The 20,308-nt window shown below is 46.5% G+C and overlaps 1 protein-coding gene and 2 long non-coding RNA genes across 7 annotated transcripts; 1 reads left to right on the top strand and 2 right to left on the bottom strand.

Moving 5' to 3' along the window:
- Positions 1–72: 72 nt before the first annotated feature.
- Positions 73–16,638, top strand: LOC135243009 (progranulin-like). Of its 4 annotated transcripts, none has more exons than XM_064314421.1 (13): positions 75–224; positions 3,959–4,102; positions 4,528–4,659; positions 5,779–5,863; positions 7,014–7,147; positions 7,850–7,976; positions 10,128–10,225; positions 10,944–11,180; positions 11,911–12,147; positions 13,227–13,463; positions 14,545–14,781; positions 15,004–15,264; positions 15,967–16,638. In XM_064314421.1, the coding sequence occupies exons 2-13, from the start codon at positions 3,959–3,961 to the stop codon at positions 16,090–16,092; spliced, it is 2,055 nt and encodes a 684-aa protein (XP_064170491.1). In that variant the 5' UTR covers positions 75–224; the 3' UTR covers positions 16,093–16,638. The 4 variants fall into 4 exon arrangements, with proteins under 4 accessions (XP_064170494.1, XP_064170491.1, XP_064170493.1 ...); XM_064314422.1 differs by lacking the exon at positions 75–224 and adding an exon at positions 3,647–3,650 and having other exon boundaries at positions 3,957–4,102; XM_064314424.1 differs by lacking the exon at positions 14,545–14,781 and having other exon boundaries at positions 73–224.
- On the bottom strand, positions 1,071–2,298 carry LOC135243013 (uncharacterized). The gene is made up of 2 exons (XR_010326527.1): positions 1,549–2,298; positions 1,071–1,357 (listed from the first exon to the last, which is right to left on the bottom strand). It is a non-coding gene; the product is annotated as an uncharacterized LOC135243013 (long non-coding RNA).
- A 1,309-nt stretch (positions 16,639–17,947) lies between the features above and the next one.
- LOC135243014 (uncharacterized) lies at positions 17,948–20,218 on the bottom strand. Of its 2 annotated transcripts, XR_010326529.1 has the most exons (4): positions 20,107–20,218; positions 19,357–19,702; positions 19,042–19,238; positions 17,948–18,924 (listed from the first exon to the last, which is right to left on the bottom strand). It is a non-coding gene; the product is annotated as an uncharacterized LOC135243014 (long non-coding RNA). The 2 variants fall into 2 exon arrangements; XR_010326528.1 differs by lacking the exon at positions 17,948–18,924 and having other exon boundaries at positions 18,959–19,238; positions 20,107–20,214.
- Between the last annotated feature and the right edge of the window lie 90 nt (positions 20,219–20,308).

The raw sequence follows: 20,308 nt of genomic DNA, 5'->3' as shown, positions 1-20,308 counted from the left end.
TCAGTGTTTGCGAATAACCAAAGATCATGTGATGGGGTTCAGTGGGTGGCGTAGGCTCCTGATTGGCAGCTTAATGGACCACTCAATCTGAAAGCGACTCTCCAATCCACAAAGCAGATACAGTCATAGGCGGAGTTTAATACGGTTTTTTTTGTTGCCGTGCCGATAGGCTATTTAATGAGGTGACTTCTGGTGGGCGATAGATTTGGGACTGGGAAACGGAGGTAGGATTTTTTCTGGCAAGCGATATTCTGCCTTGTTCACCTGTTCAGCATCGATCCGTTGTTGTGGTGTATTATGTTGGGTACATGAAGTGGTCGCTGGTTTTGAGCGCTAAAACGCCGGCACCATTTCTGGTACCACATGCAGTTTAAAAGCAGAGGCTACAAGCATGTTGCAGATTAAAAATCGTTGCTGAGCTCACTTATACAATGCGGTGCCAATGAGCACCAGAAGTCGGTTTCTAATTTTCAGTTCTGCCTACTTGGGAAAACGTATTGTGTTGTAATTTATATACCTTGCTTACATTAAATAGTCTTATTGTTGTTGTTGTTATAAAGCAGTTGTGTTTATTATCATAAAGTATATTGCCTTGTTCTTTTAAAAAATCAGTCATTGGGAAAGTGTCATATATTGTCTAAAGAAAGTGTGCATTCTATGATGACCCTTTGAAGTGTTTTTTTGGAAGGTTTCTTCATAATTCTGAGTCGGTGTTCTAGAACTCCATTGCTTTCAGTTACCACTATTCATTGTTACATCAGCATTAGAATGCGCAGTTAAGAGCATCATAATCCTAAATGTGATCTTATACTTTGAAGGGTTAAATAACGTAGCTTACCCATGTAAAATATGTATATTCGAAAAAGGCGATGCATTCATAAATCAATACAACAAACCTAAATCATGTGGTTTTCAGTCTAACAAAAAATGGTCTTCCTTCTGTATACAGTGAATTATAAACACTTCTCAACTAAAGTTCGATTAACCCCCGTAAATTCTAGGAGCTGTATTTTTAATATCATTTTACAAGCGGTGTTTATAGTTTTGAAAATACGGACCGCAAACATGAGTACATTTTCTTTAGTTTTTAATAAACAATGTTGCGAGAAGGCAAAAGGAAATTAAGCTAACTTTGGTCCGGCACGGTGCAATCTAAAGGGAAATTCCTGAATCTGGCGAACAATGGTGGGAAATTTCGGTTCCACATAAAACCGAAAGCAGAAGCAGAAGTCTTGTTGCCTGGGTTGTCTCTGAGCTCTATTGTAGTTAGCTGGCTCAGTGTGCCGAATCCCCGCCATAGCAGTTCGGCAAAATTCAGGTAGTGAAACTCTTTTACAGCTTCACCTGTGACCTGACTCTGTAACAGGAAGCAGATGAATAATCAGATTTCTGAGAAGCCTCTTGTAAAAGTTAAATTGCATTACATTACGGACATTTATCTGACCCAATCACCTAGAGCGACTTGCACAACGTTGTAAGTAGCATTTAAATCGCATCCATTTATACAGCTGGATATGTTCTGAAGCAATGCAGGTTTAGTAGACCTACCTTGCTCAAGGGTACAATGGGAATCGAACTTTTAGATTACGACACCATTATACTGCACTGCCGCCAGTGACACTAACCAGTTTAATAATGATGTTCTCTCTTGTCGAAAATGTCCCTAGTATGACGTATGATTTTTAGCCATACAGTGAGCTCCATAATGTTTGGGACAAAGTTTTTTTTTTTTTTTTTGCATTGTACTCTGCAGCTCTAGACTCATAATCAGGAAATCCACATGTGGTTGACGTGCAGAGTATTTTTTTTTTTTTTTACACTTCGGTTTCACCACGGAGAAATCACAGCACTTCTTGCACAACCGTGCCGTGTCCTGGAGACGTCTTCCTTGGTCTACCAGGCCCTTTGCAATTACAGAGTTCACCAGTGCTTGCCGCCTACAGTTGATTTTGGCACGCCTACGGTTCGGCTTATGTCTCTGAGAGAGTCTTGTTTCTCGGCCTCTCGTGGCGTACGTGACTTTCATTCACGCAACTCTGGTCTTCATGTTGACATGCCGATAACCGACTCCGAAGGCGACCAAAAGCCCGGTTTCAAGACGAGATGCTGAAAAGCTGTCTTATACCTGCACTAAGGAAGCACTTAAACACACCTGGCTAATCGGAAACACCTGTGAAGCCATTATGGAGCTCTGAAATGGGGGTACTATGTATTTTTTTTAAATGCTGTAATTTCTGTAATGGTGAAATCAGTGTGTATAAAGATGCCCTTTAAGAAAAGCTGTCGGTCTGCCCTTTAACCACATGTTAATTGCTTGATTTATAAATCTAAAATTGTGGGATACTGAGCCAAATAAGGGAAAAATACAGACAGGTGACAAATTAAATGAAGTGTCTTTAGTAATATGAGAAATCTGTCTCTGATGCCAATATGTCTACTGGCCACACGTTCCCTTGATCTTATAATTATTACAATACGGTTGGTACAATGGTAGCATAGCAACCGGGAGTGAGAGATTGGTAACCGCCCGAGTCAACAGACGTGCTAATTCAATCGCAGCAGGACGGCCAATACACTACGGCCTAATTGTTCGGTGTCACAAAACTGACTACATCCTTCCTAGTATGTATGTGTCAACACTCCTGATCAAAGCTTGAAAAACGAATAGGCAGCAGCCACTGGAAAGGTTCGTGGTTCAGTCGGACTCTGCTGAATCCTAAGTGTCATTCGTGCGCTTTGTCACTGAATACACTTTAAATAAAATAAACTTTGCGTATTTTCATCACGTGCGAGAGACGTCCTTTTTTTTTTTTTCTTTACAGTAAGGATAGCTTCACTGTGCCTTGGCATAGATTCTGCTAGTCTCTGGAACTCTGCTGGAGGGGTGGAACACAATTTTCCCAAAAGATATGCCTTCGTATCGCTGTCTAACACGCCGGTCAGGTGTTCAGTTGGGTTGAGATCTGGTGACTGCGAAGGCCATGGCATATGATTCACATCATTTTCATACACATCAAACCATTCAGTGTCCCCCTCGTGCCCTGTGGATGGGGGTCATTGTCATCCTGAAAGAGACCACTCCCATCAGGATAGAAATGTTTCATCGCAGGGTAAAGGTGATCACTCAGAATAAACTTTGTATTGATTTTAAGTGACCCTTCCCTCTAATGGGACAAGTGGACCCGAACCATGCCAGAAAAAATGCCCCACACAGCATAACGGAGCCACCGGACGCTCTCACTGTTCTCTTTGTGTGCACCACACATGCACTCGCCCACTTGTCCAGAATATGAATATGACCATGACGCTCTGTAGACCCGTGCCTATGGTTTTCGCACCGTCTGAACTCTCAAGTGTGCGTTCATCTTTGTAACGAGGGGTTCATGCACTGCAGCCCTACTATGATTTCCCTCCGTGTAGTTGTCGGCAGACTGTTCTTGCTGACAGAGTCTGATCACGTCCTGCGTCGACAGTCTCAGTCACCCTGAGGAAGAGCTGCCGTGTTTCCGACACCATTTACCGACGTCCTTCCCATGGATCTAAATGCAGACGCCGCTCCAGCCGCTGTTCCTTCTGAAACGCTCGCCTGGCTGTTGTGTCTAATGCTTCGCTCAGAGGACCGTCACAGTGGGGCTTTTACAGGGAAACGGGACGAATGTTGAGAACGATAGCGGAACTTTTGAACGATGACGTCACGGTCTGGAACAGCCTGGATGTAGAATTTTGGATGGGGTAAAAAAAAAAAAAAAATAAATAAATAAAAACCTACTCAAAAAAAAAAAACAAGCTTGCCCAAACGGTTGATGGCACGCCGCGTCCGGCGGCACGGCACCGGCGGTTCCCCCCGTAGGTGCTAACGCTGTGCCTCCTGCTCCTCCCCTCCCCCGCGCCACGCCCCCCGTAGGTGCTAACGCTGTGCCTCCTGCTCCTCCCCTCCCCCGCGCCCCGCCCCCCGTAGATGCTGTGGTCGGGATTGCTGTGCGTGGGCCTCTTGGCGCTGGCCGGCGCCATCACGTGCCCGGACGGGGGCGCGTGCGCGGACGGGAGCGCTTGCTGTCGGACCGGTTCCGGTTCCGGTTCCAGATATGGCTGCTGTCCTCGCGTGAGTCGGCCCTCCGGGTCGGGAGGGAGGGCGGGGGGGAGGGGGGGGTCCGCGGTGGATTTCGGCTGACCACCAACGCGAATGGAGCCGTGATGTTAAATAAATGCACTGATGATAGGTGCTCTATGAGTGAATGAAATGAAGCCATCATGGTGAGGAAGAGTGCACAGCACAGTACACTGTTAATATGTGCAGCACTAAGCTGAAAAATGTGCCATTTTTAAGTGCCAATAATTTGGTGTGTGCTTGGTTTGCGTGTGTTTTTTGTTGTTGTTTTTGTTGTTTGTTTGTTTGTTTTCAGGACTAACTTTAAAGTCGTCGCTCTGGATAAGAGCGTCTGCCAAATGCCTGAAATGTAAAATGTAATGTAAAGTACTTTTTTTTTTTTTTTTTTCTTTTTTGTCCTCTGGCATTCTGACCTCCAGTCTCTTCCCATGGTCCGAGCTTCTGCTGGGAATGACGGGAACGACACTGTCTGTGCCGACGGCTCGCGCTGCCCTTCCGAATATTCCTGTCTGAAATCCCACGGTCTGTACGAGTGCTGCCCCCTGCCCCAGGTAATCTGAGGCACACCCATGTCTTTGCTTTGACCCACTGCTCCATGCTCGTAAAAACAAAAGAGAGAGAATAAATAATGAGGTGGACAGGCCACTAAACCCATATAGGGTTTGGTCAATAGTTACTGCCAAAGGAGGCGCATGCCCCCCCCGGACATGTCTTGCTGTGTTTCCATTTTAACACTGTTCCGGACTGCTGATGCATGTTAACTGTCTTAATTTTTCAAATGTGTGCTGCGTTATGTGCTCATCGTTTCTGCCTTGTGTAAACTTGAGCCTCTCTTAATGCACAAAAAAGGGAAAAGTGCATACGTGGTTCTGTTTGTGCTGTCGACAGGTCTTCCTCTCTCTCTCTCTCTCACGCTCGCTCACTGTGTGAGACTTGCATGTGATACTGCTAAACGGAAACTCTTGGCATACATCCCTTTTCTAAAAATATTCGACGACTTTGTCGGCCACTCTGCAGTGAGAGATCACTGTAGCATGTGCGTGTAACCTCAAAGGGAAATATGTGATCAAGAATAAAGGTGGTCATTGTATTTCTCAGCCTTGTTCCCTAAGTGCACTGTGAGAAATATATCGTACGTACGCTCTTGGGCAGCAGTGTAGTATAATGGGCATTGGAGTTGGTCTTGTAACCTAAAGATTGCAGGTTCAATTCCCCGATAGGACACTGCCGTTGTACCCTTGAGCAAGAGCTCTAACCTGGATTGTTTCAGTATATATCCAACAGGATATTTGGATACAATGTTGTGTTAGTCCATCTGGATAAGAGCGTCTGCTAAATGCCTGTAATGTAATTACATTACATTACATTACAGGCATTTAGCAGACGCTCTTATCCAGAGCGACTTACACAACTTTTACATAGCATTTTACATTGTATCCATTTATACAGCTGGATATATACTGAAGCAATTTCGGTTAAGTACCTTGCTCAAGGGTACAACGGCAGTGTCCTACCCAGGAATCGAACCTGCGACCTTTTGGTTACAAGCCCAATTCCTTACCCAATGTGCTACACTCCGTCCTACGTAATGTAATCTTATTTTTAAAAAAAGGCCTGGAATGCTGATTGGGGTTTCTGTGTCTTTACTGGATTATTTTTAATGCTTCCAGGGTGTCTCCTGTTCAGATGGGAAACACTGCTGCCCGGAGCACCACCAGTGTGGTGAGGATGGACATACCTGCATCGAGGCAGAAGGTCAGAGATTTAATTTCCTTTATTTCTATTTTCCAAGGCCTTCTAATTATAAGGTTACAACTGGCAGAGAATCTACACTTTAACCCTTTAAGGTGTGAGATTCCAAATGTGCGATTAGAATGTACTTAGCTGAACATTCTAATGCCGATGTCACTCACTACTGGTCGCTGTAAGCGATAGAGTTCTAGAACACTGACTTAGAATTTTGAAAAAAGAATCATTCCAAATAACCTGCTCTTCAAAGGGTTAAAAAATGTGTGTCTCCTTTGGGGAACCCTTTTCGTTTTCTGGAACTCTCTGTGGTAGGTGTGGAAAGTGTGAAAGCCACACGATTGAGCTATTTTGTCCGACTAAGATGGACAGGGTTCCTCTGTGGAGACATAGGAATACTTATTAGGAATGTTGTTGTATGGGAAATATCCAGCTGTATGGAGGGTATGGAGAAAAAAAAAAGTGAATCCCTAAGTAGTTCTGGATAAGACCATTTGATACATGGCCAGATATAAGATGGCGAAACTGCCCGCCCACAGGAGGGCGGCGTGGGTGGACCAGATGGGTAGGCCTTCCCACTGTAGACCACTCTGCTGGCTGTAGACCACGATTCCCATGGGAATTTTATTTGGAAATGTTTTTTTTGTTTGTTTTGTTTTGTTTTTTAAGCCAAGGATGTAAATGTTCTTGAAAATAACATATATTTACAGAGGCTCGTTCAGAGGCTTGATTCTTTCATTTTGTTTATTATCTTAATTGCTGATGATCTTGAAAAGGTTTGTGTCCTTGATCCTGGATCAGAATCCAGTCTGGTTATGGTCTGGATCACGTTTAAGAGTGGAGGTTGGGACAGCACTCCCTGAATATTGCGGCCTTTTTTCATATTACTTGGTTATTATTATTTTTATAATTTTTAAAATTATTTTTATTATTATTTTTATATTCTTATAGTTATGGTGTAACACTTGTGATATACAGTCCGCTGTGCAGTTTTATGGGTCCTTGAAGTTGAGGGAATGGATCGTTGGAAGGACTTGGAAAAGTCAATGAATTGTCGGCATGCTAACCATATTGCTCCGGTAAGTCCGGGAACCCCTTCCCCATGGGGGCGGAGCCCCAGCTCATCTACCTGTGTGTGATCTTCCTCTCCTACCTGCAGCTGTCCAAGCTCTCGGGGAGACCTCCGAGGTGAAGGTGACCTCCATCACCTGTCCAGACGGAAGGGCGTGCCCCGATCAAAATACCTGCTGCCAGCTTCGCAGCGGCTCTTATGGCTGCTGTCCCTACCCTGACGTGAGTGGGTCTGTGAGCGGGGGAAAACTCCATTTCCCATGATTCTCTTCTTTCACGCGATTATTTATGGTTTTCCCTGTTGAGCCCGTATGAACTCTGTGCTGTTTTGGGATCAGAAGAACATGGCCTTTTCAATTATCAAATATCATTCTGTTCACCCAGGCTTGTCAAGTTGATTCATATCTGCACATAGTATACATACAAAACCTGGAGATTTGAAACTTTTGGTTCTTCAGAGTACAGTGCCTTTGGATGTACGTTTGGAAGCAGCTCAACGCATTTGAACCTTAGGTGGTATAATTGTGTCTCTGGCTGTTCTTACATCATAGCCCTGTCTGTTGTTCTGCATGCTGTCTGTGGCTCTGCCAAAGAGGGGGTAGTTCTGTCAGTAGCTGTGCGTGTTATCTAGCTGTTCTTTGGTGACAGTCCTGTCTGTAGCTTGGCGTGCTGTCTGTAGCTGTGATTAAGTGACTCAGAACCGTTTGCCTGTTCTTATGTAGCTCGTAGCTATAGCTCGTGTGTAAGTGCATAACCATGCTGTGGTCTGTGGCTTGTGTGTTGGTGTGTGACTGTGCTGCGGTCTGTAGTTCATATTTCAGTGCGTGACCATGCTACGGTCTGTAGTTCATATGTCAGTGCGTAACCATGCTGCGGTCTGTGGCTTACGTGTTAAGTGGGTAACCATGGTTCCCTCTCTCCTAGGCTGTTTGCTGCAGTGACCAGCTGCACTGCTGCCCCTCTGGCACCAGGTGCGACCTGGAGCACAACACCTGCCAGTCCGCCGACTCGCGAACCCCATTGGCTAGGACGAATCCGACGAGCAGTGAAGGTGAGTCGCCAAGGAACGACCTCCCCGTGGAGGTCAGAACAGCTGAGACACTGACCCATTTCAAACGACGACTGAAGACTCACCTCTTCAGGCTGCACCTCTCCCCATCCCTCCCTACCCCCCTGTAAATGACTGTAAGCTTAGGGTTGTAACTAGGCAGCTGTTTCGTAAGTGACTTAGGTGCATTAACTGTCTTAACTACTGCTTGTATTTTTTCCATAGGCTGCGTTGTTGCCGTTCTCGTTGTGTTAGTGTTAATCAGTTTAACCTTCAGGGTCCAAGTTGAACTATGCGGTTGTTCCCTGCACTTGGACCGGTACTTCTCTCTAGGGGTTTCGTCATACTTGTTCCTGGTTATGGTTATGGTTATACACTTTGTTGTTGTACGTCGCTCTGGATAAGAGCGTCTGCCAAATGCCTGTAATGCCAAGGGAATACCTACGGCAGCGATGCAACCTGCTGTAGGTTGGCTGCTGTTCATTGCCAGGAGTGAGTAGTGCTGTATTTCCCAAATTAAGGTTTTTTTTCTTCTCCTCCTTGACACCGTGATGGGATAGATTGAGGCGCAGTGCAATAAATTGTTCCCTTGAACAGTGGTTCCTGTCCCTAGTTCTGAGAGCTGTAAGACCTTCTCTTTTCATTGTCCAAATTAACCTCCCCTTGCATCTTGGGTCTTGACTGTTTGCAGATTTTAACGTGGAAGCAGGCGTGATTCTCAAAGACAAGGGTTGGGGACCCCGTCTTCGAACCAATGAAAATTAACGCTTGCTCCATAAGTTCAGGTCGAATTCAAGTCCTGAATTCAAGGAATCCCAACCACAATCTCAGACTTTCGACGTCTTGGTTATAGGGCCTAGCCTGTGGTTGTGGCAAGAGAATTTTCTGACTGGGGGACACCTAGATTCCTGGTATTCAGCCGACGCCCTTATTCAGAGAGACTTCCAATGCAAAGACAAGCGCATGAATTTGGTTAAGAGCAACGGTAACCCTAGATGTGGGAGGTAAATACCCGAACCACAAATATGAAGGCATCATCCCAGGATTGAACATAAACTAGTTAAGCCTGTTAGGCAAAGTGCAAGAGGATTAAACAATAAGGAAATGTAACCCTTATCCAAAAAAGGTAATTCCCCATCATGGCTTCTGTCCATACCCCCTCCCTAGCATCTCCAGGTTGGGCACAGGAATGTAAATCTGAGTAGAGTCTGCGCCGGGTCATTTGAGAGGAGGCCTTGTGTGTGCTTTCCACAACCACAGGCTAGGCCCTATAACCAAGGCGTTGCAGGTCCGAGATTGTGGCTGGGATTCCTTGAATTCAGGACTTGAATTCAACCTGAACTTTTCGAGCAGGCGTTAATTTTCATTGGTTCGAAGATGGGGTCCCCAAACCCTTGTCTTCGAGAATCGCGGTTGTTTCCACGTTAAAATCTGCAAACAGTCAAGACCCAAGATGCAAGGGGAGATTCATTTACTGTAAGATCAACAGCTTTTAATTGGACAATGGAAACAGAAGGTCCTACAGCCCTCAGGACTAGGGACAGGAACCACTGTTTAAGGGAACAATTTATTGCATTGCGCCTCAATCTATCCCATCACGGTGTTACTTTCAAATGAGGGGAAAAAAAACAACACAACTTGGGAAATACAGCACTACTCACTCTTTGGCAGTGAACAGCAGCCGTAGCTTCTGTCGGCCATTCTGCAGCAGGTAGCGTTACCTGGGCATTTGGACTTGTCAGGGCAAACAACTAAGCAAGAAGAGAGAGGAAAAAAGGCACTCAACCCAAACAGCCCCAGGAAATATGTGGCAGTTAAAGAAATTATATGCCTTCTAAATCGCCCCAATTGAGAGTGTCTCCTAGGCCGAATACTAATGTGATGTTATACAGGCTGTCTGTCAGGAAGTGTGCTGCCCCCCCCCTCCCCATTTATAGAAGTAGAATTGTGATCTACTCAATCAGTTTATTGAATCAACTTGTTGTGTTATGAAGAGATTTTCAGTATATAGAAGTAGGAATGGTGTGCCAATTGCAAGGTGTGTCAGTTAGTTCGTGGGTGAACCACAGGAATGTGTGGGTGGACCGGGGGTGGGGGTTTTCTGATTTTTTTGGTGTACCAATGAAAAGCGCCTGTTTCTGAATCACAATGCAGTGGGGAACGTGCCATGTGACTCCAGCCACTCCTGTCCCGATGGCACCACCTGCTGCAAGACTGCAGGAGGGGACTGGGCCTGCTGCCCCCTGCCTGAGGTACAGGCTGACATGGATATTACCCCCTGCCTCTCCCAAACTCTCCATCCTGTTTCACATCGTAGGCTCAGCCAGGATGGGTTTGTTCCAGAAGGGCATGTGGGCATCTTAGATCATCACAGTAATCGATTTCACAGCATGAATGCTTCATTTGTTTTGGCCCCCCTGTACGCAATTGCATTATTTTAGCCATTCAAATTCTCATTCATTACCTCCACCAAGGACATTATGTAAAGACGTCCATCTGTTTGTTCTTCCGTCTGTCCAAGACAGACGTATCTGGAGTAGTAATGTCCGGACTGCAAGGAAATTTGCTGTGCAAATTCATGTTCCCAAGAGTAAGACATCTATTAATTTTAGTGACCCCATGACCTTTCTTTTAGTGCCACCATGAGGCCAAACCTTTGAATAATCATCGACATATCTCTAAAAGTATTGGCTTGATTTCCATGGAATTTGCTGTGCATCTTGATGGTCCCAAGGGGATGACAGTTATGGATTTTGATAACCCAATGGCATTTCCTGCTTTTCTTTTTTTTCACGTTCGCTTTTAAAAAAATTATTCTGACCTTCATGAAGATCATATCATTTGTACCTGTTGAACAATGCTGAGTACATTATGACTCTGCATTCAGTTTTGGCCAGCTGACACCTCAGATGATGAAGGATTCCTTAGGTCAGTTTTCCTCATTGAGGTTGTTCCTTCTCCCTCTCCCAGGCAGTGTGCTGTGACGATCACACCCACTGCTGCCCCAAGGACACCACCTGCGACACGGCCGCCGGTCGCTGTAACGACGGCATGCGCTCCGTGCCCTGGCTGGAGAAGGTGCCCTCTCTGACCCACCGCCCGAATAAAGAGGGGAACGTGCCATGTGACTCCACCCACGCCTGTCCCGATGGCACCACCTGCTGCAAGACTGCAGGAGGGGACTGGGCCTGCTGCCCCCTGCCTGAGGTACAGGCTGACATGGATATTACCCCCTGCCTCTCCCAAACTCTCCATCCTGTTTCACATCGTAGGCTCAGCCAGGATGGGTTTGTTCCAGAAGGGCATGTGGGCATCTTAGATCATCACAGTAATCGATTTCACAGCATGAATGCTTCATTTGTTTTGGCCCCCCTGTACGCAATTGCATTATTTTAGCCATTCAAATTCTCATTCATTACCTCCACCAAGGACATTATGTAAAGACGTCCATCTGTTTGTTCTTCCGTCTGTCAAGACAGGCGTATCTGGAGTAGGTAATGTCCCGACCTGCAAGGAAATCTTGCTGTGCAAATCATTTCCCAAAGTAAGCCCATCTATTAAACTTCAGTGACCCACCCATGACCTTTCTTTTAGTGCCAACCAACTAATGAGCCCCAACCTTTTTGAATAATCATCGACATATCTCTAAAAGTATTGGCTTGATTTCCATGGAATTTGCTGTGCATCTTGATGGTCCCAAGGGGATGACAGTTATGGATTTTGATAACCCAATGGCATTTCCTGCTTTTCTTTTTTTTCACGTTCGCTTTTAAAAAAATTATTCTGACCTTCATGAAGATCATATCATTTGTACCTGTTGAACAATGCTGAGTACATTATGACTCTGCATTCAGTTTTGGTCAGCTGACACCTCAGATGATGAAGGATTCCTTAGGTCAGTTTTCCTCACTGAGGTTGTTCCTTCTCCCTCTCCCAGGCAGTGTGCTGTGACGATCACATCCACTGCTGCCCCAAGGACACCACCTGCGACACGGCCGCCGGTCGCTGTAACGGCGGCATGCGCTCCGTGCCCTGGCTGGAGAAGGTGCCCTCTCTGACCCACCGCCCAAATAAAGAGGGGAACGTGCCATGTGACTCCACCCACTCCTGTCCCGATGGCACCACCTGCTGCAAGACTGCAGGAGGGGACTGGGCCTGCTGCCCCCTGCCTGAGGTACAGGCTGACATGGATATTTCCCCCTGCCTCTCCCAAACTCTCCATCCTGTTTCACATCGTAGGCTCAGCAAGGATGGGTTTGTTCCAGAAGGGCACGTGGGCATCTTAGATCATCACAGTAATCGATTTCACAGCATGAATGCTTCATTTGTTTTGGCCCCCCTGTACGCAATTGCATTTGTGGCAAACACGCCTGCCACAGGCCACCGAAGTGGCTTTCCAAGGGGCCCTCCAGCACAGAGACACAGGGAGATGATGTTCAAACCGTCCACATTTATTTACGAGGTTGGCAAGATGTTACCGCCAAGGAGCAGATGTAAAACTGTCATGACAGAGGCTCCCCTTGTGTGGGTGGGGATGGCAGATTTAACCTGTGCGTACTGATTACCTCACTACGCACAGGTGCAGCCACTCCTGTTCCTGGGTCAATTAGCTGGCCAATTATCTAATTCTTAACCAATTATCCAATTGGCCAGGTCTAATTAGCTTGACCCAGGGCAGGTGTGGCTGCTTAAACCAGCCATCCCCACACCACAGCATTATTTTAGCCATTAAAATTCTCATTCATTACCTCCACCAAGGACATTATGTAAAGACGTCCATCTGTTTGTTGTTCCGTCTGTCCAAGACAGACGTATCTGGAGTAGTAATGTCCGGACTGCAAGGAAATTTGCTGTCACATTCATGTTCCCAAGAGTAAGACATCTATTAATTTTAGTGACCCCATGATCTTTCTTTTAGTGCCACCATGAGGACAAACCTTCAAATAATCATTGACATATCTCTAAACGTATTGGCTTGATTTCCATGGAATTTGCTGTGCATCTTGATGGTCCCAAGGGGATGACAGTTATTGATTTTGATAACCCAATGGCATTTCCTGCTTTTCTTTTTTTTCACGTTCGCTTTTTAAAAAAGTATTCTGACCTTCATGAAGATCATATCAGTTGTACCTGTTGAACAATACTGAGTACACTATGACTCTGCATTCAGTTTGGGTCATCTGACACCTCAGATGATGAAGGATTCCTTAGGTCAGTTTTCCTCACTGAGGTTGTTCCTTCTCCCTCTCCCAGGCAGTGTGCTGTGACGATCACACCCACTGCTGCCCCAAGGACACCACCTGCGACACGGCCGCCGGCACCTGTAACGACGGCATGCGCTCCGTGCCCTGGCTGGAGAAGGTGCCCTCTCTGACCCACCGCCCGAATAAAGAGGGGAACGTGCCATGTGACTCCACCCACGCCTGTCCCGATGGCACCACCTGCTGCAAGACTGCAGGAGGGGACTGGGCCTGCTGCCCCCTGCCTGAGGTACAGGCTGACATGGATATTACCCCCTGCCTCTCCCAAACTCTCCATCCTGTTTCACATCGTAGGCTCAGCAAGGATGGGTTTGTTCCAGAAGGGCATGTGGGCATCTTAGATCATCACAATAATCGATTTCACAGCATGAATGCTTTATTTGTTTTGGCTCCCCTGTACGCAATTGCATTTGTGGCAAACAAGCCTGCCACAGGCCACCGAAGTGGCTTTCCAAGGGGCCCTCCAGCACAGAGACACAGGGAGATGATGTTCAAACCGTCCACATTTTTTTACGAGGTTGGCAAGATGTTACCGCCAAGGAGCAGATGTAAAACTGTCATGACAGAGGCTCCCCTTGTGTGGGTGGGGATGGCAGATTTAACCTGTGCGCACTGATTACCTCACTACGCACAGGTGCAGCCACTCCTGTTCCTGGGTCCAATTAGCCTGGCCAATTATCTAATTCTTAACCAATTATCCAATTGGCCAGGTCTAATTAGCTTGACCCAGGGCAGGTGTGGCTGCTTAAACCAGCCATCCCCACACCACAGCATTATTTTAGCCATTCAAATTCTCATTCATTACGTCCACCAAGGACATTATGTAAAGACGTCCATCTGTTTGTTCTTCCGTCTGTCCAAGACAGACGTATCTGGAGTATTAATGTCTGGATTGCCAGGAAATTTGCTGTGCAAATTCATGTTCCCAAGAGTAAGACATCTATTAATTTTAGTGACCCCATGACCTTTCTTTTAGTGCCACCATGAGGACAAACCTTCGAATAATCATTGACATATCTCTAAAAGTATGGCTTTATTTCCATGGAATTTGCTGTGCATCTGATGGTCCAAGGGGATGACAGTTATTGATTTTGATAACCCAATGGCATTTCCTGCTTTTCTTTTTTTTCACGTTCGCTTTTTTAAAAAAATTATTCTGACCTTCATGAACATCATATCAGTTGTACCTGTTGAACAATACTGAGTACATTATGACTCTGCATTCAGTTTTGGTCATCTGACACCTCAGATGATGAAGGATTCCTTAGGTCAGTTTTCCTCACTGAGGTTGTTCCTTCTCCCTCTCCCAGGCAGTGTGCTGTGACGATCACACCCACTGCTGCCCCAAGGACACCACCTGCGACACGGCCGCCGGCACCTGTAACGACGGCATGCGCTCCGTGCCCTGGCTGGAGAAGGTGCCCTCTCTGACCCACCGCCCAAATAAAGAGGGGAACGTGCCATGTAACTCCACCCACGCCTGTCCCGATGGCACCACCTGCTGCAAGACTGCAGGAGGGGACTGGGCCTGCTGTCCCCTGCCTGAGGTACAGGCTGACATGGATATTACCCCCTGCCTCTCCCAAACTCTCCATCCTGTTTCACATCATAGGCTCAGCAAGGATGGGTTTGTTTCCAGAGGAGCTCACAGGCAATTTATGTAATCATATCAGGGGTTTTAAGGTTATTTGTAACACACTGTAGATAATGAAGGACTTCTTTGGTCAGTTTTATTAGCTGAGGTCATTCTGCTTCCCTCTTCCCAACAGGCAGTGTGCTGTGACGATCACATCCACTGCTGCCCCAAGGGCAACACCTGCAATTTGGCCGCCAGCACCTGTGACGACGGCATGCGCTCCGTGCCCTGGCTGGAGAAGGTGCCGGCTCTCTCTCGCATGCACCGAGGGGCCAAAATGAGGGCCCCCCAGCTGCAGAAGGTCCCCTGCGACGCCACCGTCAGCTGTCCCGATAGCAACACCTGCTGTTTCATGAAGAGTCTCCGTCGATGGGGCTGCTGCCCTCTTCCTAACGTAAGCACCTGCAATAGGGACAGTCGTCCATTTTACAGTCCCCGCCTGCTTTTTTTCCCTCCATTTTAAATGGCCCATTTTCATTGCCTCCCACCCCCCTACCACCTGCACCCATCATCCTGCCAGTTAAGAGTACCACTTAAAATCTTTTCTTTTGTCATCATCAAAGCAGTTTGGCAAGTGCAGCCATCTGCAGAAGTTGCAGGTACAATGAATCCATTTGGAGTAGTGTAGCAGTGTACCACTGTTTGGGATTTTTCCCCAGTTTCTTGCTGAGTGGGCATGAGGTCTGTCCGTTCAAAAGCTACCGCATATGGTTGATTTTGGTTGGAAAAAGCAGACAAGCTTTTAGGGACTGAGGAGAATGAAGCAGACTCTGAACGGATGCACGTCTGACAGCCTGTGTCCGTCCACGTTTGCAGCACGCAGGCCATTCTGACATCAGATGCAGTCTTGGCCTAAAATCTGATGACAGCAATTTCTGCTAATTTTTCTCTCTGTCTCTCTGTCTCTCTTTCTCTTTCTCTCTCTCTCTCTCTCTCACACACTCTCTCCCTCTCTCTTTGACACTGTGTCACTCCCTTTTTCTCTCTCTCTCTCTCTCTCTCTCTCACACACACTCTCTCCCTCTCTCTTTGACACTGTGTCACTCCCTTTCTCTCTCTCTCTCTCCCCCCCCCACCCCCCACCCCCCCTTCGCAGGCGGTGTGCTGCGGCGACGGGACATACTGCTGTCCCAGCGGCTACACCTGCGACCCCACCGCCAGGTCCTGTTCCAAGTCGGGAGAGCCTCGCTGGGACAGTCGCCTCTTCAGGAGGCGAATTTAATTCGCCAGTGGTGCTGAGCCAATCCGACCGCACCGCCCTGCTCGCCACGGCGACGATCGATGCTACGCGACACGCCATTGGACATTCTCACCCACAACATACACTCCACAGCCATAAACCTACGCAACAGGGCATGGGAAATTGTCAATAATAATAATAATAATAATAATAACAGTGATGATAATAACAATCTATTTGTGTATGTATGTTGTATCATTTTAAACAGGGTGCACACATTATGTCAGGAGTGTTACGAATGTATAAAGCAACTATAAATCAAAGTACTGCTTCGTAAAATGAAGGAAAAGGAGTATATGGAACATTTTAAATGTCAAAAATGAAGCTTAAAAAAGGCTTAGAAATGTACGAAAACTGGGTGTATTTTATTTTATGCTACAAATCATATCAGCCTATCGGTAAATTTGAAATATATTATCTCAGAGATTACTGGATGAATCTTGAATGAAATTTTGGGAATATGGCACAGGTGCAATTTTGGCACAGGGGGGTGTTTTTAAAAATAAAAATAAAAATGATTCCTGCTGATGTCAATTCTTTAGTGTTTTATTTCAATAACAACATTGAGCACTCTTATTGTTAAAATTAAAATGTCTTTGCAATGATACTTTCTAACACTCACTTTAAAATGCATATAGCAGGCATTTTTGAAGGCTTGAATTTGATTTCACGTCATCTCTTTCTCCTCACCCAGTCTATTCTTATTCTGAATTTTTTTTTCTAACTTCTGAATTTCTTTTTTGTGGAGGCCATTTTTCCTCTAAATTTTCCTCTATGTGGTGATTGCATTTGGCTGAGAGAAAGATGGAGAAGGCAGAACACTGGTCACAGGGGCTCACTAAAGTGAAACTGACATTTCTTAGAAACGACTTTGCGCTGATAAGAACTAAAAACCGATGTGTACAAAAAAACGTGAGCCGTTTGCGATCCTCATGCCTGCGGTGGGTCTGTTAGGTTTGTATGTGTACTTGGGGACTCGTGGAGTCACACAAATGGGTTGTTTCAGCTTGGGTCCTTTCTAGACTATTTTTTTAGCATTAAATACGCAAGTCAGAGCGGTTTGGAGCTGAGTGTGATGCAGTCGGAATGAGGGTCAGTGCCTCCAAGTCTTTGAGGTCATGAGCTATGAGTAGTGACCGAAAGAGTGAGAAAGCGAATACAGGCAGCCGAAACAGGGTTTCTCCGTAGGGTGGAAGGGCTTACTCTCCTTAATAGGGTGAGGAGCTCAGCTGTCCGGGAGGACCTCAGAGTAGAACTGCTGCTCCTCTGCATTGAAAGACGTCGGTTGAGGTGGTTCGGGCATCTGATAGGGACGCCTCCTGGGCGCCTCCCTCTGGAGGTTTTCCGGGCTCGGCCACCGGGGGAGAAGACCCAGGGGTAGACCCAGGACACGCTGGAGGGATTATATCCAAAGGCTGGCCCGGGATCGCCTGGGGATCCACCGGGATGAGTTAGCAGAAGTCACTGGGGAGAGGGACGCCTGGGCTGCTCTGCTCGCCCTTTGCCACCGCGACCCTGACCTGGATTAAGCGGTTTAGAGAATGGATGGATTGATGGATACTCAAGTCCTGAAATAAGTACTGTTACATATTTCAGCTAGCACATTATTAATTACGTTAGGATAGGATTCATACTGCGGGTGTGGCAGCAAAGGAATGGGGTCTGAATGGGGTTGTGGAGAGACGTTTGATTGCACACCGCACAAAAGAGACTTGAATTGGGGGGGGGGGGGGTTCAGAGTAGAGCGGGACCCAGCTGCCGCCGCATTGGCACGTGCCCCAGAGCACACACCCCAGTCACATTATTCTGTGCCCCAGTAATATGGTCGTGAAAACAGCGACCGCTGTCCCTGTCAAGCAAGCAGTTAGATAACTAAGCGTCAGCTGTCAACCACGGGCGCTTGTGAGTGCGAGGCTGTGAAGGAATGCAAGGCCGTTTTACGGGTGCGGCAACGTGACTTTCGGGGATGAGAGCACTGGACCATGGGACCTGTGTTTCAGCAGAGCTTCGAAGTCAAGCAACGTCCCTGCTTGGCAGCACTCTTAACCGGCTCTTCGGGTTAATTTCCGTTGTTTATTTGATTTGTAGACATACGCTGAAGAGTCGCAGAGAGAAACGTTTGTGTGTGTGTGTGTGGGCGGCGGCAACAACAGCAGCAGCAACCTCTCTGTTGTGAATGGTCCCTATTCAAACTGGTCCTGCTGGGGAGAAAGGAGTAGGCTCACCAACCTGCCTCAGTGATCTCACTCCAGACCAGGGCTGCCCAGGTTTTCATTTCAACCCGAATTTACACACCTGATTCCACTAATTAGCAGCTCTAGTGAGAGATCTTTAGCTGTTGACTGAGGAGTGCTTTGTTAGGGTTGGATTGAAAACCTACAGGATGGTAGATCTCTAGCTGTTGAATGAGGTGTGCTTCATCAGGGTTGGAATAAAAACCTACAGGACAGTAGATCTCTTGCTGTTGAGTGAGGTGTTGCTTTGTTAGGGTCAGATTGAAAACCTACAAGACGGTAGATCTCCAGGAACAGGGTTGGGCAGCCCTGCACTGGAGCTATATAGTCTCATTGCCTCAGTGATGTCACTCTAGAGCCAGAATCTTACACCATGGTGGTCCCGGTTGTTCTTCTTGGCTAGGAACTGCTGCTTCTCCTTGGACCTCTCCTGCTGGGTCTCCAGCTCGCCATCTTTGTGGACCTGGCTGATGGTTCTGGGCCCCTGGTCACTGCTCCTGGGGGCCCAGTTATTCTGGGAGGGGGAAGAGCAGATGAGAGACATATTTAATGTTCCACAGGTCGATCCATTCAGCGTTGCCTGGGAAATGAAAATTGAATGACGGAGAGAAATATAGGTATGACAGTAACTTTATTATTGGCCAATAAGTTCTCAGGTGAGTTGATGCTACACTTAACTATGTAAGCCATCAGTCACCTCGATGAATGCGGAAAGAGGCAAGTAGCCAAATGCAGAGGTGTGGTTCTCAACAGACGATGGGTGGAGCTCAATCAGGGGGGTGTCGGCACCTCTCTTAGGTCTATTACAACTTCTAGCATAAAATGGATCCTGGATGAGGTCTTCCGCTCCTTCAGGATCTGCTCCGTTTGATGTGAGTGCCTGTCCATATGGCACTGCATACACAGAGAAGAGAGGGACAGTCAGTGTGTGTGTGTGTGGGTGTGCGTGCGTGTATGTCTGTGGGTGTGTGTACATTTGATTTCCAAGAGATATGGCCTTTCTCTGCAGTACCTTGGCTTTAACGCAGTCCAGCTAACTGCCAATGGTGGTCAGCAGGCAGCACAGACACTCGAGTGCCTCCTCCCACTGGCTGTCCAGCAGAGCGGTAATACATCGGTGCATGAAGTGCCCCTCAGCCATCTCCAGGTTGTGCAGCTCGACCCAGGAAACTCTGTGTAACCGAGTGAGCGCTGGCGGTAGGCGGGGCCAGTAGCCTCAGGCTCCGCCTCTAGGCGCTCATTGGTCAGATCAAACGTCCGTCCAGCAGCTATTCAGAATGGCCAGCCAGAAGTTAAGAGTCACTTCCAGGCAGTCGTTGATCTTCAGGTGACTTCATCGTTTTCTGCTTCTGGTTGTCCTGGACAAAGAATGGGGCACAAACAACATCAGTACAACGCACAGTACAGACATTTTTATTTGCAGTTTTAACAGTGTGGGCAGTCTATCAAGATAAAAGTAGACTTTTGAACTATGCATAATCAATTTAAAAATAGAAAACGCAAGAATTCCCCAGTTAATCATAAAAAAGAGCATTATTATTATTATTATTATTATTATTATTATTGTTACATTCACTTTTTTTAATGCTCGTTCACTCTTTTCTTGCAGTGGGTTTACATTTTACCATTTACAATTTAAGTCTAGCCCACTGCCATAGAAATTTTCTATTCTGAATTTTATGTGAATTAAAGAAAGAGGAAAACAACAGCTGCAATTATTATGCATGTTTTTAAAATGAAATAATATTTATAAGCGTCGTACCGCTAAATGATGCAAATGTACAGCCAAGGCGACCTAAACAAAAATTCAAGCAAACACAAGAGCTAGAGAGATTTGTTTCAGCAAAAAACACTCGACCAACTCGCTGAAGCTTAGATGGACCAAATAACGATGCAGTAATCACTTCCAATAACTGCATCGTTAATTAGTGTTCAACTAAATTTCAATCGCTTTCGTCTTTCTG

This window comes from Anguilla rostrata, chromosome 17 (genome assembly GCF_018555375.3).
Source record: "Anguilla rostrata isolate EN2019 chromosome 17, ASM1855537v3, whole genome shotgun sequence".
NCBI lineage: Eukaryota > Metazoa > Chordata > Actinopteri > Anguilliformes > Anguillidae > Anguilla > Anguilla rostrata.
Note: the sequence above shows the minus strand (reverse complement) of the source record. Positions and strands in the feature narration are given on the sequence as shown.